This window comes from Theobroma cacao, chromosome 5 (assembly GCF_000208745.1).
Source record: "Theobroma cacao cultivar B97-61/B2 chromosome 5, Criollo_cocoa_genome_V2, whole genome shotgun sequence".
NCBI classification, from domain to species: Eukaryota; Viridiplantae; Streptophyta; class Magnoliopsida; order Malvales; family Malvaceae; genus Theobroma; species Theobroma cacao.
The window spans coordinates 19,290-33,267 of NC_030854.1; the positions used below are offsets into that span (position 1 = coordinate 19,290).

General features: G+C 36.1%; 3 protein-coding genes across 4 annotated transcripts; 1 reads left to right on the plus strand and 2 right to left on the minus strand.

The window, feature by feature from the left end:
* LOC18597393 (inactive glucose-1-phosphate adenylyltransferase small subunit 2, chloroplastic) lies at positions 438–3,558 on the minus strand. Its single transcript, XM_007026413.2, has 9 exons — positions 3,151–3,558; positions 2,683–2,973; positions 2,230–2,505; positions 1,967–2,134; positions 1,768–1,871; positions 1,535–1,646; positions 1,216–1,314; positions 923–1,054; positions 438–764 (listed from the first exon to the last, which is right to left on the minus strand). The coding sequence occupies exons 1-9, from the start codon at positions 3,349–3,351 to the stop codon at positions 648–650; spliced, it is 1,500 nt and encodes a 499-aa protein (XP_007026475.2). The 5' UTR covers positions 3,352–3,558; the 3' UTR covers positions 438–647.
* On the minus strand, positions 4,377–8,267 carry LOC18597394 (6,7-dimethyl-8-ribityllumazine synthase, chloroplastic). The gene is made up of 8 exons (XM_007026414.2): positions 8,086–8,267; positions 7,907–8,010; positions 7,692–7,787; positions 7,128–7,223; positions 6,915–6,993; positions 6,185–6,231; positions 5,745–5,804; positions 4,377–4,674 (listed from the first exon to the last, which is right to left on the minus strand). Exons 1-8 carry the CDS (start codon positions 8,222–8,224, stop codon positions 4,636–4,638), a joined length of 660 nt encoding a protein of 219 aa, XP_007026476.1. The 5' UTR covers positions 8,225–8,267; the 3' UTR covers positions 4,377–4,635.
* Positions 8,961–13,312, plus strand: LOC18597395 (poly(ADP-ribose) glycohydrolase 1). 2 transcript variants are annotated; one of them, XM_007026418.2, is made up of 11 exons: positions 8,961–9,234; positions 9,315–9,488; positions 9,650–9,753; positions 9,926–10,136; positions 10,280–10,384; positions 10,554–10,672; positions 11,079–11,222; positions 11,747–11,891; positions 12,103–12,303; positions 12,487–12,549; positions 12,972–13,312. In XM_007026418.2, exons 1-11 carry the CDS (start codon positions 8,986–8,988, stop codon positions 13,131–13,133), a joined length of 1,677 nt encoding a protein of 558 aa, XP_007026480.2. In that variant the 5' UTR covers positions 8,961–8,985; the 3' UTR covers positions 13,134–13,312. The 2 variants fall into 2 exon arrangements, with proteins under 2 accessions (XP_007026480.2, XP_007026481.2); XM_007026419.2 differs by having other exon boundaries at positions 11,795–11,891.

Consider the following 13,978-nt stretch of genomic DNA (forward strand, 5'->3'; position numbering starts at 1 on the left):
CCACTCTAAAATGTTTAAAAATGCTCAAAACGCTCACAAATTTTCTTCGTATATCAAAAACTACTCAAAAATGCTCAAAATACTTAAACGTTTTTCTTTTTGGTAAAGAATATTCCAGAGATGAATAGTCTGATGAGAAAAGCTCCAAAAATATGAATCAATTTGAAACGCAAACCTAAATATACTTGATCCGTTAATAGGTTTTGAGTTGAGGCTCGGAGCCTAGCGAATGGATCGATTTCATTAAGGACAATTTTATTTAATTTTTTTTTCTTTTGACTAAAAACAGATAAAATTATAGCGATGATCATTCTTAAAAATGTTTTATGCCTCAAGTCCATTTATGAAAAGTACTCTATATATTTATGCTTTTGTCCTATCAACCTTGCTCTCATTTATAATTATAATAACAATGACCGGCGCAGTGGCACTTCACATGAACATAAAAGATTGAAAATGATATTATTGCAGGTTATGCTTTTGTGAGAGGCGAGAGGCTGAGAGTTTCACCTCAAAAAATAGCAGCTACACCTACATCCATCTATGTGTCTTTATGAATCTTTCCTTCTTTTGTTTATGACTTTGTGTATATAGATGAAAGAATCGCCTGCAACAAATATTTCAACGGTGGGTGACCATGATAAATCTCATAAGATGCTGTCGTCCGGAATCTCTGCGCTCCGAAGAATGACCATAATTCCTCCACTGATTATGTAACCATCGGCCTCCCTGCCCCCTTCTTCCACATTATCTCTGTTGATGATCTGCTCAAACATCAGCACCACAAATTACTGGTTAGTACTATGCTGTGAGTTCAAAGAAAGTGGAATCTGAATGTGCGCAAGTCTCATGTAGTCAATGTGTACAGCCTGAAAAACGAACACTATCTTATTCATTCACTCGTGGAGTACTATTTACATACCTTAACATTTTTTCCGATCCTCGCGTTCTTATCTACAATGGCTTTTCTAATTTGAGTATTTTCACCAATTCCTATCGGGATGCCTATTCCCTTCTCCTCAACGGCAATGCCGCTCTCATGGCCATCTTCAATCTATATGTTAACAGCAAAGTCAAGATGAGGCGGTTCAACTTTTAAGCAACATGCATACACACGCACACACATACATTTAAAAGCCCAGAATTTGATTCAGTCCTAAGTGTCTAAAAAATCTCTCAAGTTTTACCGGACGAAAAACTAGAGATTCATCAGACCTGATAGATATCAGAACCCATGATCACTGAATCTTCTACGATTGCCCCATCTGCAACTTTTGTCCTCATTCCAATCACTGTTCCTTTGATCTTGCACCTCTATTCTTACAAGAGTCAAAAGGATGATTCCAGAAAACAAATGAAAACTGGATTCAGAAAAGGAAAAATAAAGTTTATCTCTACATCACTTGTCTTCTATTACTTGATGCACCAAATGCATCAAGGATGCATGTCTTTCTGTATGTTTTGCTGGTTACAACGTGTGTGATCAAGTTTGACAGAGAAGTTGGGAGAGCCGTCTAAAAGTTTTTGTACTTACATTGAGAATGCAACCATCTCCAATGACACTATCTGTTATCACGGCATCACTTATAATGGTAGGAGGCAAATATCGAGGCATAGTGTAGACAGGAGAATCTCTATCATAGAAGCTGCTATCAAAGGGTGAAGTTTGTGTTAGTTTGTGGGAGCCCATTATGAGCGAAACATTCAGTAAAATGATGCACTCGCATTATTCTACTTCCAGGCTTTCCTGAAAAGTAAAGTACTGACTTGTATCCCATATCTGATTTCTTTATACATTCCATGTTTGCTTGGTAAAAAGCTTCAATGCTCCTCATGTCCTCCCAATATCCCTCAAACAAATATGCCTGAACCTGTCCCTCGAGCAAAAGGACAACGTCCTTATTCATTTAATTTTGAAACTATATGGGGAAATTAATGCATATATCTATAATTAGCAAAGTCTGACCTTCATTCCTAGAGATATTGCACCCCGTATCACTTCACTTTCAAAGTCATTTGCCTTGCGGAAATGTTTATTCAGAAGATTTACCATTGTAGCTCTGTTGATGAGGTAGATTCCCATACTTGGAACATTATTATAACTGGTATCATTGAATCTAGTCAAAGTTTCTGCCTGAACGAATTTTCACAAGAAGTTTTCGTTCAGACAATTCTGAGAAGTTATGACATCAAAATGGGGGAAAAGCAAAGCCGATGAAGACAACTTACTACTGAATAGTTTATGTGTTCTCTGTCTGACTTCAAAGTATACTGTATGACTTGATTTTCTGTATTTATTTTTAGTAGACCAAAGCCTGAGTCTTGATCTCTCACGGTAATATCATTTGAAGCAACAATAGTTACATCGGATTTTCTATTCCGGTGGAATTCTATCAGCTTTTGGTAGTCCATTTTGTAGAGATGATGGCCAGGGAGGACCAGAAATTCAGCCACCGGATACTCTTCTAGGACCCACAGACACCTTCGTATAGCATCGGCAGTTCCCTGGTGTTGAAAAACACACACAGATGCAAAGTGCAAACAACAAAATCATGCCTATGTTGAGAATTGATACTAGCTTTACAAAATGAACATACAGGTGCGTGTCTTTCACAGAAAAATCAAGAATTGGATTTATTACAGTTTTACAATATACAATATGCGTTTAGTGCTCTGTAGTACCTGAAACCAATCCTGATCTTCAGGGCTCTGATATGCTGCAATCACTTCGACAAACCCTTCTTTCCCAAGACCTGCTCCAGAATAGGCTCTTGAGAGGTGGGAATTGAGAGATGTAGAATTGAATTGTGTGAGAGCATATATCTTATTTATGTTGCTGTTAATGCAGTTGCTCACAACTGCATCAATGAGTCTGTAATTAGCTGCTATGGGAATAGCCCCTTCTGATCTTCTCTTTGTCAATGGGTAAAGCCTTGAGTCTGATCCTTCTCCAAATACTATTGCTGCAACACTCTGTCATTGAGTGAGTTTTAAGGCATATGACATGGTGAGTGACAAACAATACACCTTGGAATAAAGATGACAAGAATTATGGAAAGATTAGCAACCATAGCCAACGCATGGAAACCATATTAAAGGCATTGCATTCAATGAGCTAAGATCCGAACTTAAAATGTAAGGAAGAAGGACCTGGTTTACTGGAGGGTGGAGCAAAATAGGATTTGGAGTTTGATGCGAGTTGGATATGGACGTGCTCTGAAAATTAGAAGGAAGCTTTGGTGAATATCGCAGATGATAACGACCCAATCCAAGAATAGGGAGCTTCGTCTGGATATTTACAGGGGTGGAGGAAGAAAGCTGCAATTTCATCGTAACAGAAGTACGTGACATGCAACTTCAGTTTTCAGTTAAAAACTATAAACTAATGCACTTTTGCTGCAGTTCCTCCTTGCTACATTTCAGATATAAATAGAGGGAACATTAAGAGAATATTTTGCTTTCTTCTTCTTCGTGGCTATCGCAGATTGATCTGCCTTGCATGGCTAGTTTTTGCTGATCACACACCGTACTATTTAAGTATTACTTGACAATGCAGCATAGCATGCATACATCTAAAGACAGGAGGCCAGTCGTTATAATATTTTGGGCTTAAGTTGTAAGCTTCTTGCAACTTTTCTCTTTATTCTTTGGGTTGGTTGATTCGTTAACTTTGTTTGTCGAGAATTGGAGGAATCAAAGTTGTCTCATGCACAACATGATGAATAAGAGAACAACAGTGCTTGGAATTTGTTGGTCAAATTCATATTCCATGAAAACCCTTGCTAATTATGTCTATCTATTTATGTAACAGATAGAATGATTAGAATGCAAACATGGATTCAGGACATGACCCTTTTTCAAAAATAGATTAAAAATAGTTGGGAGGGATTGGAGGAGTGGGCAGTTTAGTAATTGAAGGGCGGAAGGATTAAGTAAGCTTCAAGGGAAATGTGGAATGTCTTGTGGAGCAATTTGGACTGAAGTGGGTGCCAAGCTAGGCATTGTCCCGGCTTTTCCATACCTCATAGTGGTCTTGCCACCTGTTTTTTCAATCTTGGCTTTTCCCTTGTACAAGTATATTTTCTTTCACAGGATAACTAGTCTTTGCTACATGTTTATTAAAACTTTATTTTGACAACTTTATGACAGATTCCTAATTGTTACATGGGCCAACATTTTGTTTATTAATTTAAAGCAATGATAAAATCAAATGGAATAAAAATGAAACCATTGGCTGTTTCTCTTGAGACCCAAGTTTTGGAACAACTTGGGCTTCTACTAATACCGCTTATTCCAAGTCCAAAGGCATGGGAGGGTAGAATGCTCGTTGGGCCACACTATCAGAAGATATCCACCAAAAAAAACAAAAACAAACAGGCGACAAAAGAAAGCACTGGTAATTTATTACATCAAACGCGGTTCAGTGCAATGACAATTTCAGTGTAGTCAAGAGACAAGCAAATTGCAGATTATGGCTTCAGGATCTACGTCTACCATTTTGCTTTCCCCTAAACTCCCCACAAAGGGATATCCTACAGCAACACAAACTCACTCCCAGGAAAAGAACATAACAGGAACAGGAGTGTTACACCCAGTTGCATCAAGCTCCCGATCATGTATAGCATGACAGTGCCACTACTTAAGCTGGTGCTCAAACAAGGACGCCATCTCAATCTGCAATAAATCCAAAAGAAATTGAACTGCTAGAATTTAGGAAAAAGAAAGATTTAAGTATAAGCACTTTTTCCTTATTGTCATGTGTTATCAATATGTAAGACACAATATGATTATCTTTTTCTTTTTTTTTTTTGAAAATTGACAGAATATGAATATCTAATCAGATAAATAATTCACTAACATAGAAGTAGAAGAGAGGGAAAACGATATCAGAAAAATGTTTCCATCGGTGTCTGCATGTCTTTCCATGTGTCAGACGAGCATTGCATGCCCGTAAAGTTATATCTATATTTTATCATGCTTCAGCATAAAGGCTAGGGATTCACCTCTATTTAGATTTTTATGCAAATCTTAAATCTTTTATCAGCAATAGAAAACATCTCAAATAAATGAAGAAAACTACTAAAGAAAGAAGATGGGGCATAAGAAGAAATAAGAGCACGGATATATCCTCTTTGACAAGCAAAAAAGCAAAGATCGTAAGATAAATTCTTAGCTTCAAGCCAGCCAGTATACTAAGAGTTCAGACCCAGTCACAATATTTTAGACTTAATTCATATGAATATTACAGGCCTGGCTAGCCAGGTATGCAAAACTTTCTTAAGAGGGAGTTTCCACACTTATCAAAAGAAAATTACATGCATTCTACTTATTATTATTATTATCAACAAAACCTATCAAAAGACAAATGATGGAAGTAATTTGAGTACAAAATAGTTATACAGATGTGTTATGACAGCATAAGCACTGCATAACCCAGAAGTTGAGGAAGTGATCAAGAGCATTACTAAGACAATGTGAACAAATAGAGTACTGGTTGAATGGTTCAACCTTACCCTTGTGCAGGAAAAGTTCACAACATAGACCAACAGGCTCACTCTTTACTCACTAGCGATGCAGAGCAAGGGGATGGTAATCCCTTTCTCGATTTACATAAATCCAGTCAACTCCTAATCACTAAATTGGAATTCTTAAGAAATTGCAAACCAAATACCAAAATTGATGAATAAACATTAAAAACTTCTTAACTGCATCTAATAAATAATATTACTTTACTATCAACTCACCGCTGTCAAAGCACACTCAGCACCTTTGTTCCCAGCTTTACCACCAGCTCGATTCAACGCCTGCAGTTGTCATGTGAAAGGAAACAATTATATAAAATCCCACTCTTGCTAGGCCCTGTGATTGAATGGTAATTGTGTCCAATAATGATAGAAGTCAACTCCTTCTAACATTCTAATATATTATGTCAAACTATTCTCAAGTCAAGGACAACAAAAGCCCCCTTCACTGTCACTTGGGAGGTGGGATGCACAACTTATACAAGCATGATATAAGAATTTCCCCTCCCTCTCACAGTCCAAGATTCAATGTGAAGGAAGCTGAAGAGGGTCCCCATTAAAGCTGTCCAAGCAGCTATAGTGAACAACCTATCTGGTTTAACAAGAAGACCTAGAGAGTTTCTTAATGCAAAATGGTCTTATACGCAACTCTTGTATCATACCTGCTCCATGTCGTCACATGTCAAAACACCAAATATGCAAGGAACACCTACAAAGTTGATAAGTTACAGGTTAAAATTAGAAGAAATAATTCAAAATTGAAAAATAGAAGGAAAGAGACCAGTGAGCATTGTATGGGTTACTCCATTTGATAATTCAAAAAAATGCCACAATTATTTTCTATGGCAAAATATTTTTCAAATTGCCAGGCATGAGATTGATGCAGATCTTATTTCAATTTGTCCACCCAGTTTGAAAGGAAGGTAACTTTCAACTTTTAAAAAGAAAAGTATCCTGCAATGTGTTCTCTTGTGCCTTCTCATTTGAACAATTAAGAGAATAGGAATGGCATATGTGAGTAACTGATTATCATAATAGTATTTTGTTGCCTGGTAAGAGAAAAATCTACAAAAATAAGAAATGTAGGGTTACAAAGTAGGAGTCACCTTGAAAGTAGCACATACGAAGATGATTTGACAATGGTTACACTTGCAGTCTAAAAAGTTAGTAAGCATATCAAACAAAGTTCTCTATAACTTCACCATGCCATCAAAAAGGTTAACTGCATGCGGATGAATAAACAGCAAAAGCAAGATATATGCTTTTGATCAATGAAAATCTAATTGTTGTCTTAATTCATAGGTGAGACGCAAGCTGCATTTGACTCTTGAAGCCATGATAGCATTTGAGAAGACATGGATTCTACAAAATACATTAAACAGGACAACTGACCTGAGTTTAAGCCAGCTGAAAGCACCCCAGATGCTACAGAATTAGCCACAGCATCATAGTGCGATGTATCACCTCTTATCTACTGACAATAAAGAGAACAACAGATTAACAAAATACAGCAAAAAGTAGTCAGCAATAGCATTTCAAGGACCCCTCATGATCAGATAAAAAGTTCCATGAGAAGATTTGCAAGTAATAAGAAAGAGATCATACCACAGCACCAATGCATAAAATTGCATGATACTTTCGAGACTTCCCCAACATTTCCGCAACAATACCAATTTCAAAACAGCCGGGAACCCAGACAACCTGTGAGAAAGTGATAAAATGATCAAGCCATCCTAAAAGTTGGCAACGGCAATGGTAAGGTTTCCCATATGAAAGTCGTGAATTTTCAAGAAATATTATCTATAGCATCTTGTGTTCTTGTTATACTCCCTTTTTGTGATGATAAATGTTAATTACTATCAAAAGATTCACATGTACAAAAAGGGCTTGTTCTGAATAAGACAATATCCAGAGCAAGAAATGAATCCTAGAAGAAAAAGGAATATCATATATCCTAGTCTTTTGAGCTGCATTTTCAATCATTTTTAACGTTCGCAGCAGCAATAGCAACATCAAGAAACAATGGGAAAAGGGGCAAAGAAAGCGCAGGAATGTAGATAGAAACATGGAAATACATGGAGAAGCAGACATGTAGAGACAAGAGATAAAAGAAGAGGAAGATTGCTGTTAAAGAAGGGTTTTTTATTTATAGGACTAGGAGTTACACACATCGATGTCTTCTTCATTAACTGAATACTTGCTGAAAGTGTCCAGGGCTCCCTCCAAGAGCTGCTTGGTCACAATTTCATTGAAACGGGCGATGACCTTTGACAAGCAAACACACAAAACAAAAACAAAAGGCGGCGGAACCAATCAATCAATCAATCAATCTTTGACTATGCAAAATAATCAACTTCAATTGGAAATGGCAATAAAGAACAGACCACGGCAAATCGAAGGCCTTGGGTTTTGGTAAGAGATCCCACCAAACGGCGGACGGCCGGCGCTTGGACAAAGGAGGAGCGCTGCTTCCTATCCGGCGCAAATCCTGATATTGTCAAATATTAGTAGTAGCATGAAATGAAGAACTAAAAAATAATGAAAAAAGAAAAAAATAGATGACCTTGCGGTTGCAGTTGGAGGAGGGAGGAGGAGAAGGAGAGGGCTGTTGACTTTGGAGTGGGCAGACCCCTGGCCCTGGGGATGGGGAATACACCACTTAAGAGACGCTCCTGCATCCAACAACAACCAGGTGACGCCATTTTCTTTCTTCTGTGTTCTGCAGTGTCTGCTTGCAGCTACTGGTAGTATTTATACTCATAAAAAAAAAAATGTCTCCATGTTTTACCTCAAATTTAATGTAACAATAATATAGTAAAAAACAAAAATGTCTCAACATATTTTCCAAACCAAACTTGATTATAATGTAATAATAATATAGTAAACTAGTTTACCTCAAATTTAAATTAATTCAAATTAAAATAATTTAAAATAAAAATGTCTCCATATTTTATTTGAATTTATTTGATTCAGAATTTGACATCACTCAAATTGAATTAAAATTCGAAACAATCCAAAGTAATTTAATAAACCAAACAATTCAAATTTGATAATAACATAATTTAACTGTTGTAGGATCTAATATGACTCATAATTAGAATTAATCTAAATCCAAATTGTTTTAGTTTTCAAAATTTTTCCATGAATTCCTATTTTTGGATAAATAATTTCAATGTGGATTTATTTGTTGTAATTGATAAATATAAAGACAAACAATACAAAAACCTCTTAAGCTTTTGTTTGAATTATTTATTATATTGATGAGTAATCCTCAAATATTCATGGCTTAAGTCTTAATTTTCTCTCTTATGATTTTTGAATGGTAACATAATCTGTATATTCACTAAACTTTAGCCTTAATTGCTGGAAAAAATTATTATTTATTTATTATTATTGAAAAGAGAATACCTATAAGTGGTTGAACCTCTTTATTTTGGTGCCATTTTTTGAAAAGAAAGAAAAAATGGAAGACAGGGCAGAGTTGGACTCCATCCTGCCTTATCTTCCATTACTAATTGGATCTTCCAGGTGTCTGTTATGGCCATCCAAAGTGGTCGAGGCTCTCGAGGCCATGTCCAAAGGTCCTGATCACAGCCAAGTCAACTCTGGCCAAGTGCTCTCCATCGCCATTTCCGACATGAGAGCTTCTCTCTCCCTCCGTGACCCTCTCGCTCCCTTTTCCCCCCAAGGTTACTCCCTCTTCTTCGATGAGGTATGCTGTAATGGTAGTGGTATCTTCTCCTTGTTCTGGGCTTCCAATTTTCCTTACTTTGGCTTGAATTTCTTGTGCAGCTCTTGACTGCGGCAGACTCCACAAAATGGTTTGCGGAGGTTATCCCACCGCTGGCCAATCTGCTGCTGCGGTTGCCATCCCTTCTAGACTTTCACTATCAAAATATGCAGGCGTATGTATACGGTCTCCGCATCTTGGGTCCGCAGCAACCTGGCATGGTGCTTCTGTCCCAGGTGTGTATTTTTACTATGCTTCTCGAATCTCAATCATAAGATTATACTTTTCCTGACCTGCTTTAATTTTGTTCATGAACTTCATTCTAAAGTATCATGCTGGTTGTTGCATATATATCTCATGTAATCTCTCATCGCCTCTTTCTCTCTTTCTTTCTCAGGAGTTGATCGGCGCTCTACTTGCATGCTCTTTGTTTTGTTTGTTTCCAGTCTCAAATAGAGGTGTAAAGCATCTTCCAACCATCAACTTTGATCAATTGTTTGCGTATGTCAACTCTCTTTTGCATCTTCTCTTGTTATTCATCATCACTACTCCTTTTTCTTATTACGATACCTTTCACTTTCTATTTGTGCATCTTTACTTCCTCTTCTTCAATCTGACATATTTTCTCTCTCTGCACCTTGTGACTTAATATATATTGTAATTATATCCTCAGGAGTCTCTATGAAAGTTACAGCGAGAAGCAGGAAAACAAAGTAAGGTGCATCGTGCACTATTTCCAAAGGATATGTTCACAAATGCCTACAGGCTTTGTCTCATTTCAGCGCAAGCTTCTCTCTTTAGAATATCCTCCTTCACAATCAAGTGCTTCTTATCCAAATGCTGATTTTTGGACCAAATCAACTCTCCCCCTCTGCCCTTTTCAGGTAACAATTCAACATATAAAATTTATTTCTGAACTTGAATTTCAATAGTCAATATTTGCTTCTACTTGGCCTATCTTTGTCTTTACCTACATCTTACAGTTGCAGACAGCCAATCCTTACGTTATCTCTCAATGACTCTGTAGGTTTATAGCTCAGGCTTAATAGAAGATCACCCTACTGGGGCTCTTGAAGTGGATTTTGCAAATAAATATCTTGGAGGTGGTGCTCTACATAGGGGCTGCGTGCAGGTGAGATTTTTCTTTTTCTGCTTCATTGAAATTACTTGTGCACTGTTCATGACATTTCTGCTACTACTTGTTTTTTTTAAATGACTTCTCTTGAATCTTCTCACCTTTTCAAGTTATTATTCCCAGAGACCTTGTTGACTGGTAGGACCTTTTTCTAATATTTTCATAGGAAGAAATTCGCTTCATGATCAGTCCTGAGTTGATTGCTGGCATGCTTTTCTTGCCTTCCATGGCAGACAATGAGGCAATAGAAATTGTTGGAGCAGAGAGGTTCTCAGACTATACGGGGTAAGTATCACTCTTTGGATTATAAAACCAAAGCTTGATAAACAGGTGTGCTACTAGTTAGCTATTCATTTCTGTGAGGTATGCACACCAGTAGCTCACATATTGTCATTGATGAATCACACAAATCAAGTCAGTACCTGAAGTATAATAATGTTTACATAAATATATCATGGTGTAAAAGTCACATGGAATTGATGTTGCATAGGTTATCTATCTGTTTCTTGCTGACGGAAACAGTCTTTTGGCAGTGCCTTCTGTTCCCTGCTTTTTCTTTTTCCCCCCATCTTAGATTCTTAGATATACTTAAATAAGAAATTTCATAATCAAGAGTATAATGTCTACCTGCCTTTCTTTCACATCTTTTGCAGTTGACTTCTGATAATAAAATCACTTTTAACTGGTACAGATATGCCTCTTCATTTCGGTTTACTGGTGACTATGTGGACAAAAGGAGTGTTGACTTCCTTGGAAGACGTAAAACTAGAATTGTTGCTATAGATGCTTTATGCAGTCCAAGAATGAATCAATACAAACTTAAGTACCTTCTTCGGTATGTAGTTTTTGGTTTCTGCACTGCATACATGTCATTTTAGAAAAAAAGAAAAATAGTAAAATCAGATAGCAGCCAGTTGGATGAAATATTATAAGTTACTCCTGCTGGGACTGGTGGTGCTTTAAGAACACTGCATTTATGCTTCAGCCAAAAAGTAAGAAAGAAAACAACCTGGTTCCAAGCATTTATGGAAACTATGCATGAAGGAAAGAGCTTTAGGAAAATTTTGCACTATTCTTCTCAAGAATCTTTGTGAGTTGCAATAACATATTAGATCTTAATAAATAAATGTTATGAAGGAAGAATGTGGATTTTATGATGTGTCATGCGCACATCACAATAATGGATTCGCATGTACCCATGCAATGTGCTAGATGAGGCTTTATTGATCTATGCATTATTTGTGAATCCGCTGATATTAGTTTCTGTAAGCAAATTGAATAGATTTTATTTGTATACCTTGCTTCCTTTTTTATTCTTTTGGTGTAAACTATATCCCTTCCAACTTGTATGTATGGTAGGGAGACTAATAAGGCTTTCTGTGGCTTTTTGGATCAATCAAAGTATAGCCAGTACAAGAGACTCTTTCAAGATAATGGACTCAGTGCAGGTCAGCTTCATCAAGATAATAAACATGATGGTGACATATCCAGGAATGAAGTTTTGGTGCGACTGTTTTATCATCTTTGCTCTAATCTTTTGTGTTCGTTTCCCTAATTGACAAACCCTGGAGTAAAAAACTCAATTTATAAATTGAAGAGCCATTATATCAGTTTTCTTATGATCTATAATTATTTGGATTTGCTTATACGTATGGGCCAATTGGTTTGCTCTTTACTATCAAGTTTCATTTTGATCATAACTGTTCTGTTTATAGTTAAATGAAGCTCCCTCTACATCTAATGAAACAAATGAAGGAGGATCAAGGATGGAGGTGGTCAGAAAGTCTGATGAGAAAGGTGGTCAATTTATGGACCCCAAAAATTGTATTGGGATAGCAACGGGAAATTGGGGCTGTGGCGCATTTGGAGGAGATCCTGAACTAAAGACCATAATTCAGTGGCTTGCTGCTTCTCAGGTAGTTGTTCTGTCCCTAGAGCTTGCATGTTAGATGCCATGGTCCTCAAAGGTGTAAGGCTCTTCTAAATAGTTAAATATTGTACTGCCTGAGATATAAAATAGGAAATTTTACATTTCCATGTGTTTTTCATATTGTTGCTTGAAATTGATCTTTCCATTAACCTGAATGCATCTGTTCCAGGCTTTAAGACCTTTCATTTCATACTACACTTTTGGTCTTGATGCACTGCAAAGTCTTGCTCAGGTATTGCTCTTGTTCTTGCTAGTGTAGAAACTTCATGGTAGATAAGGTTCCTCATAAGGCATTGCTGTGATTCATTCTCATGGATCTTAAATATGTTATATTGCTTCTTTAGTATTCTGCTTCATGCTTTCTATGTGAGGTGCACCTGTCACAAGTCATTCTTTCCATATTATAGTAAGTACGGGATGCTGCGCTTTCTTTCTGAATTTATCGGAGTCCTCAATTTAAGGTGCTCTAGTCTGGTCAATTGAACAATCATCTTTGTTTCTTAAAATTATCTTGTAATGTCCTTCTGGTTGCTTATATTCCTTCAGTATTGTTGGTGTTCTGTCCTTCAGCTCTATCACCTCATTCGTATTCTTCTTTTGTTCAATATTTTCTCCTGTACATTAATGCTCTGTCATTTTGGCATCACATGGCAGGTGAGTCAATGGATTCTCTTGCATAAATGGAATGTTGGAGACCTCTGGAATATGTTGATAGAATACTCGTCCCAGAAATCGAGAGGGGAAACAAACCTCGGCTTTTTTGCTTGGCTTCTTCCTTCACTGCCTCACTGTGAGGCGGCTGAACCGGCCAACTAATATGTTGTAATGTTTTGGATAATTGAATCCGAGTTTGTCCACCATTTTTCTGTATGAGAGTATCTGCTTGTTAATATTTGCGAAAATTTAGTTCTATATCTCTGTTGTAGCTGCTGTGTGGTGCCTCCTTAGTTCTGAATCTCTTTTGTAGTTAATATATATACTTGTTGGTGCTGTTATAGTTAATGTATGGTTCCTGTAATCCGTCCTTCCTCAGCATCATCCAGAACTACATTTAGGATGTAGGGAGGAGCTATTTATCTACACTAAGGTCACGCGTTTGGTTGGGGGAATAGTTAAGCCATTCTCCCTCTATTCCTTACAAAATTTTATCCCCTTGTTTGATTTGCATGTGGAGAAGGAATGACTATTCTTTAAAATTGAGTAAAAGCTTGAAATATTTAATATCTTCTCTCATGGTATTAGTTATTTCACAATCATGAGAATAAAATTTAAATGTTTTTGATTAAAATATCCTTATTTGTTTTTAAAATTACAAATTTAAACTTATAAAATTAATATTTTTAATTAAAATTAAAAAATTATTAATATTTTTATATTTTAATAATAATATATTTAAATTATAAAACAAAAAATTAATATTTTAAAAAAATTAATTTTTAAATTATTAAGTGAAATTTAAATCAAAAAATGAAAAATGCAAATAGAGAAAAATAAATCTTATTATAATAAAAGGTTAAGTTATTAATTATATATTATAAAATATTTTAAATTTAAAAATTAATTAAAAATATTAATATTTTAATCATAATAATATTTAAATTATAAATTAAATTACCAATTATTAATATTTTAAATCAATTATAAATTATTAATATTTAAAA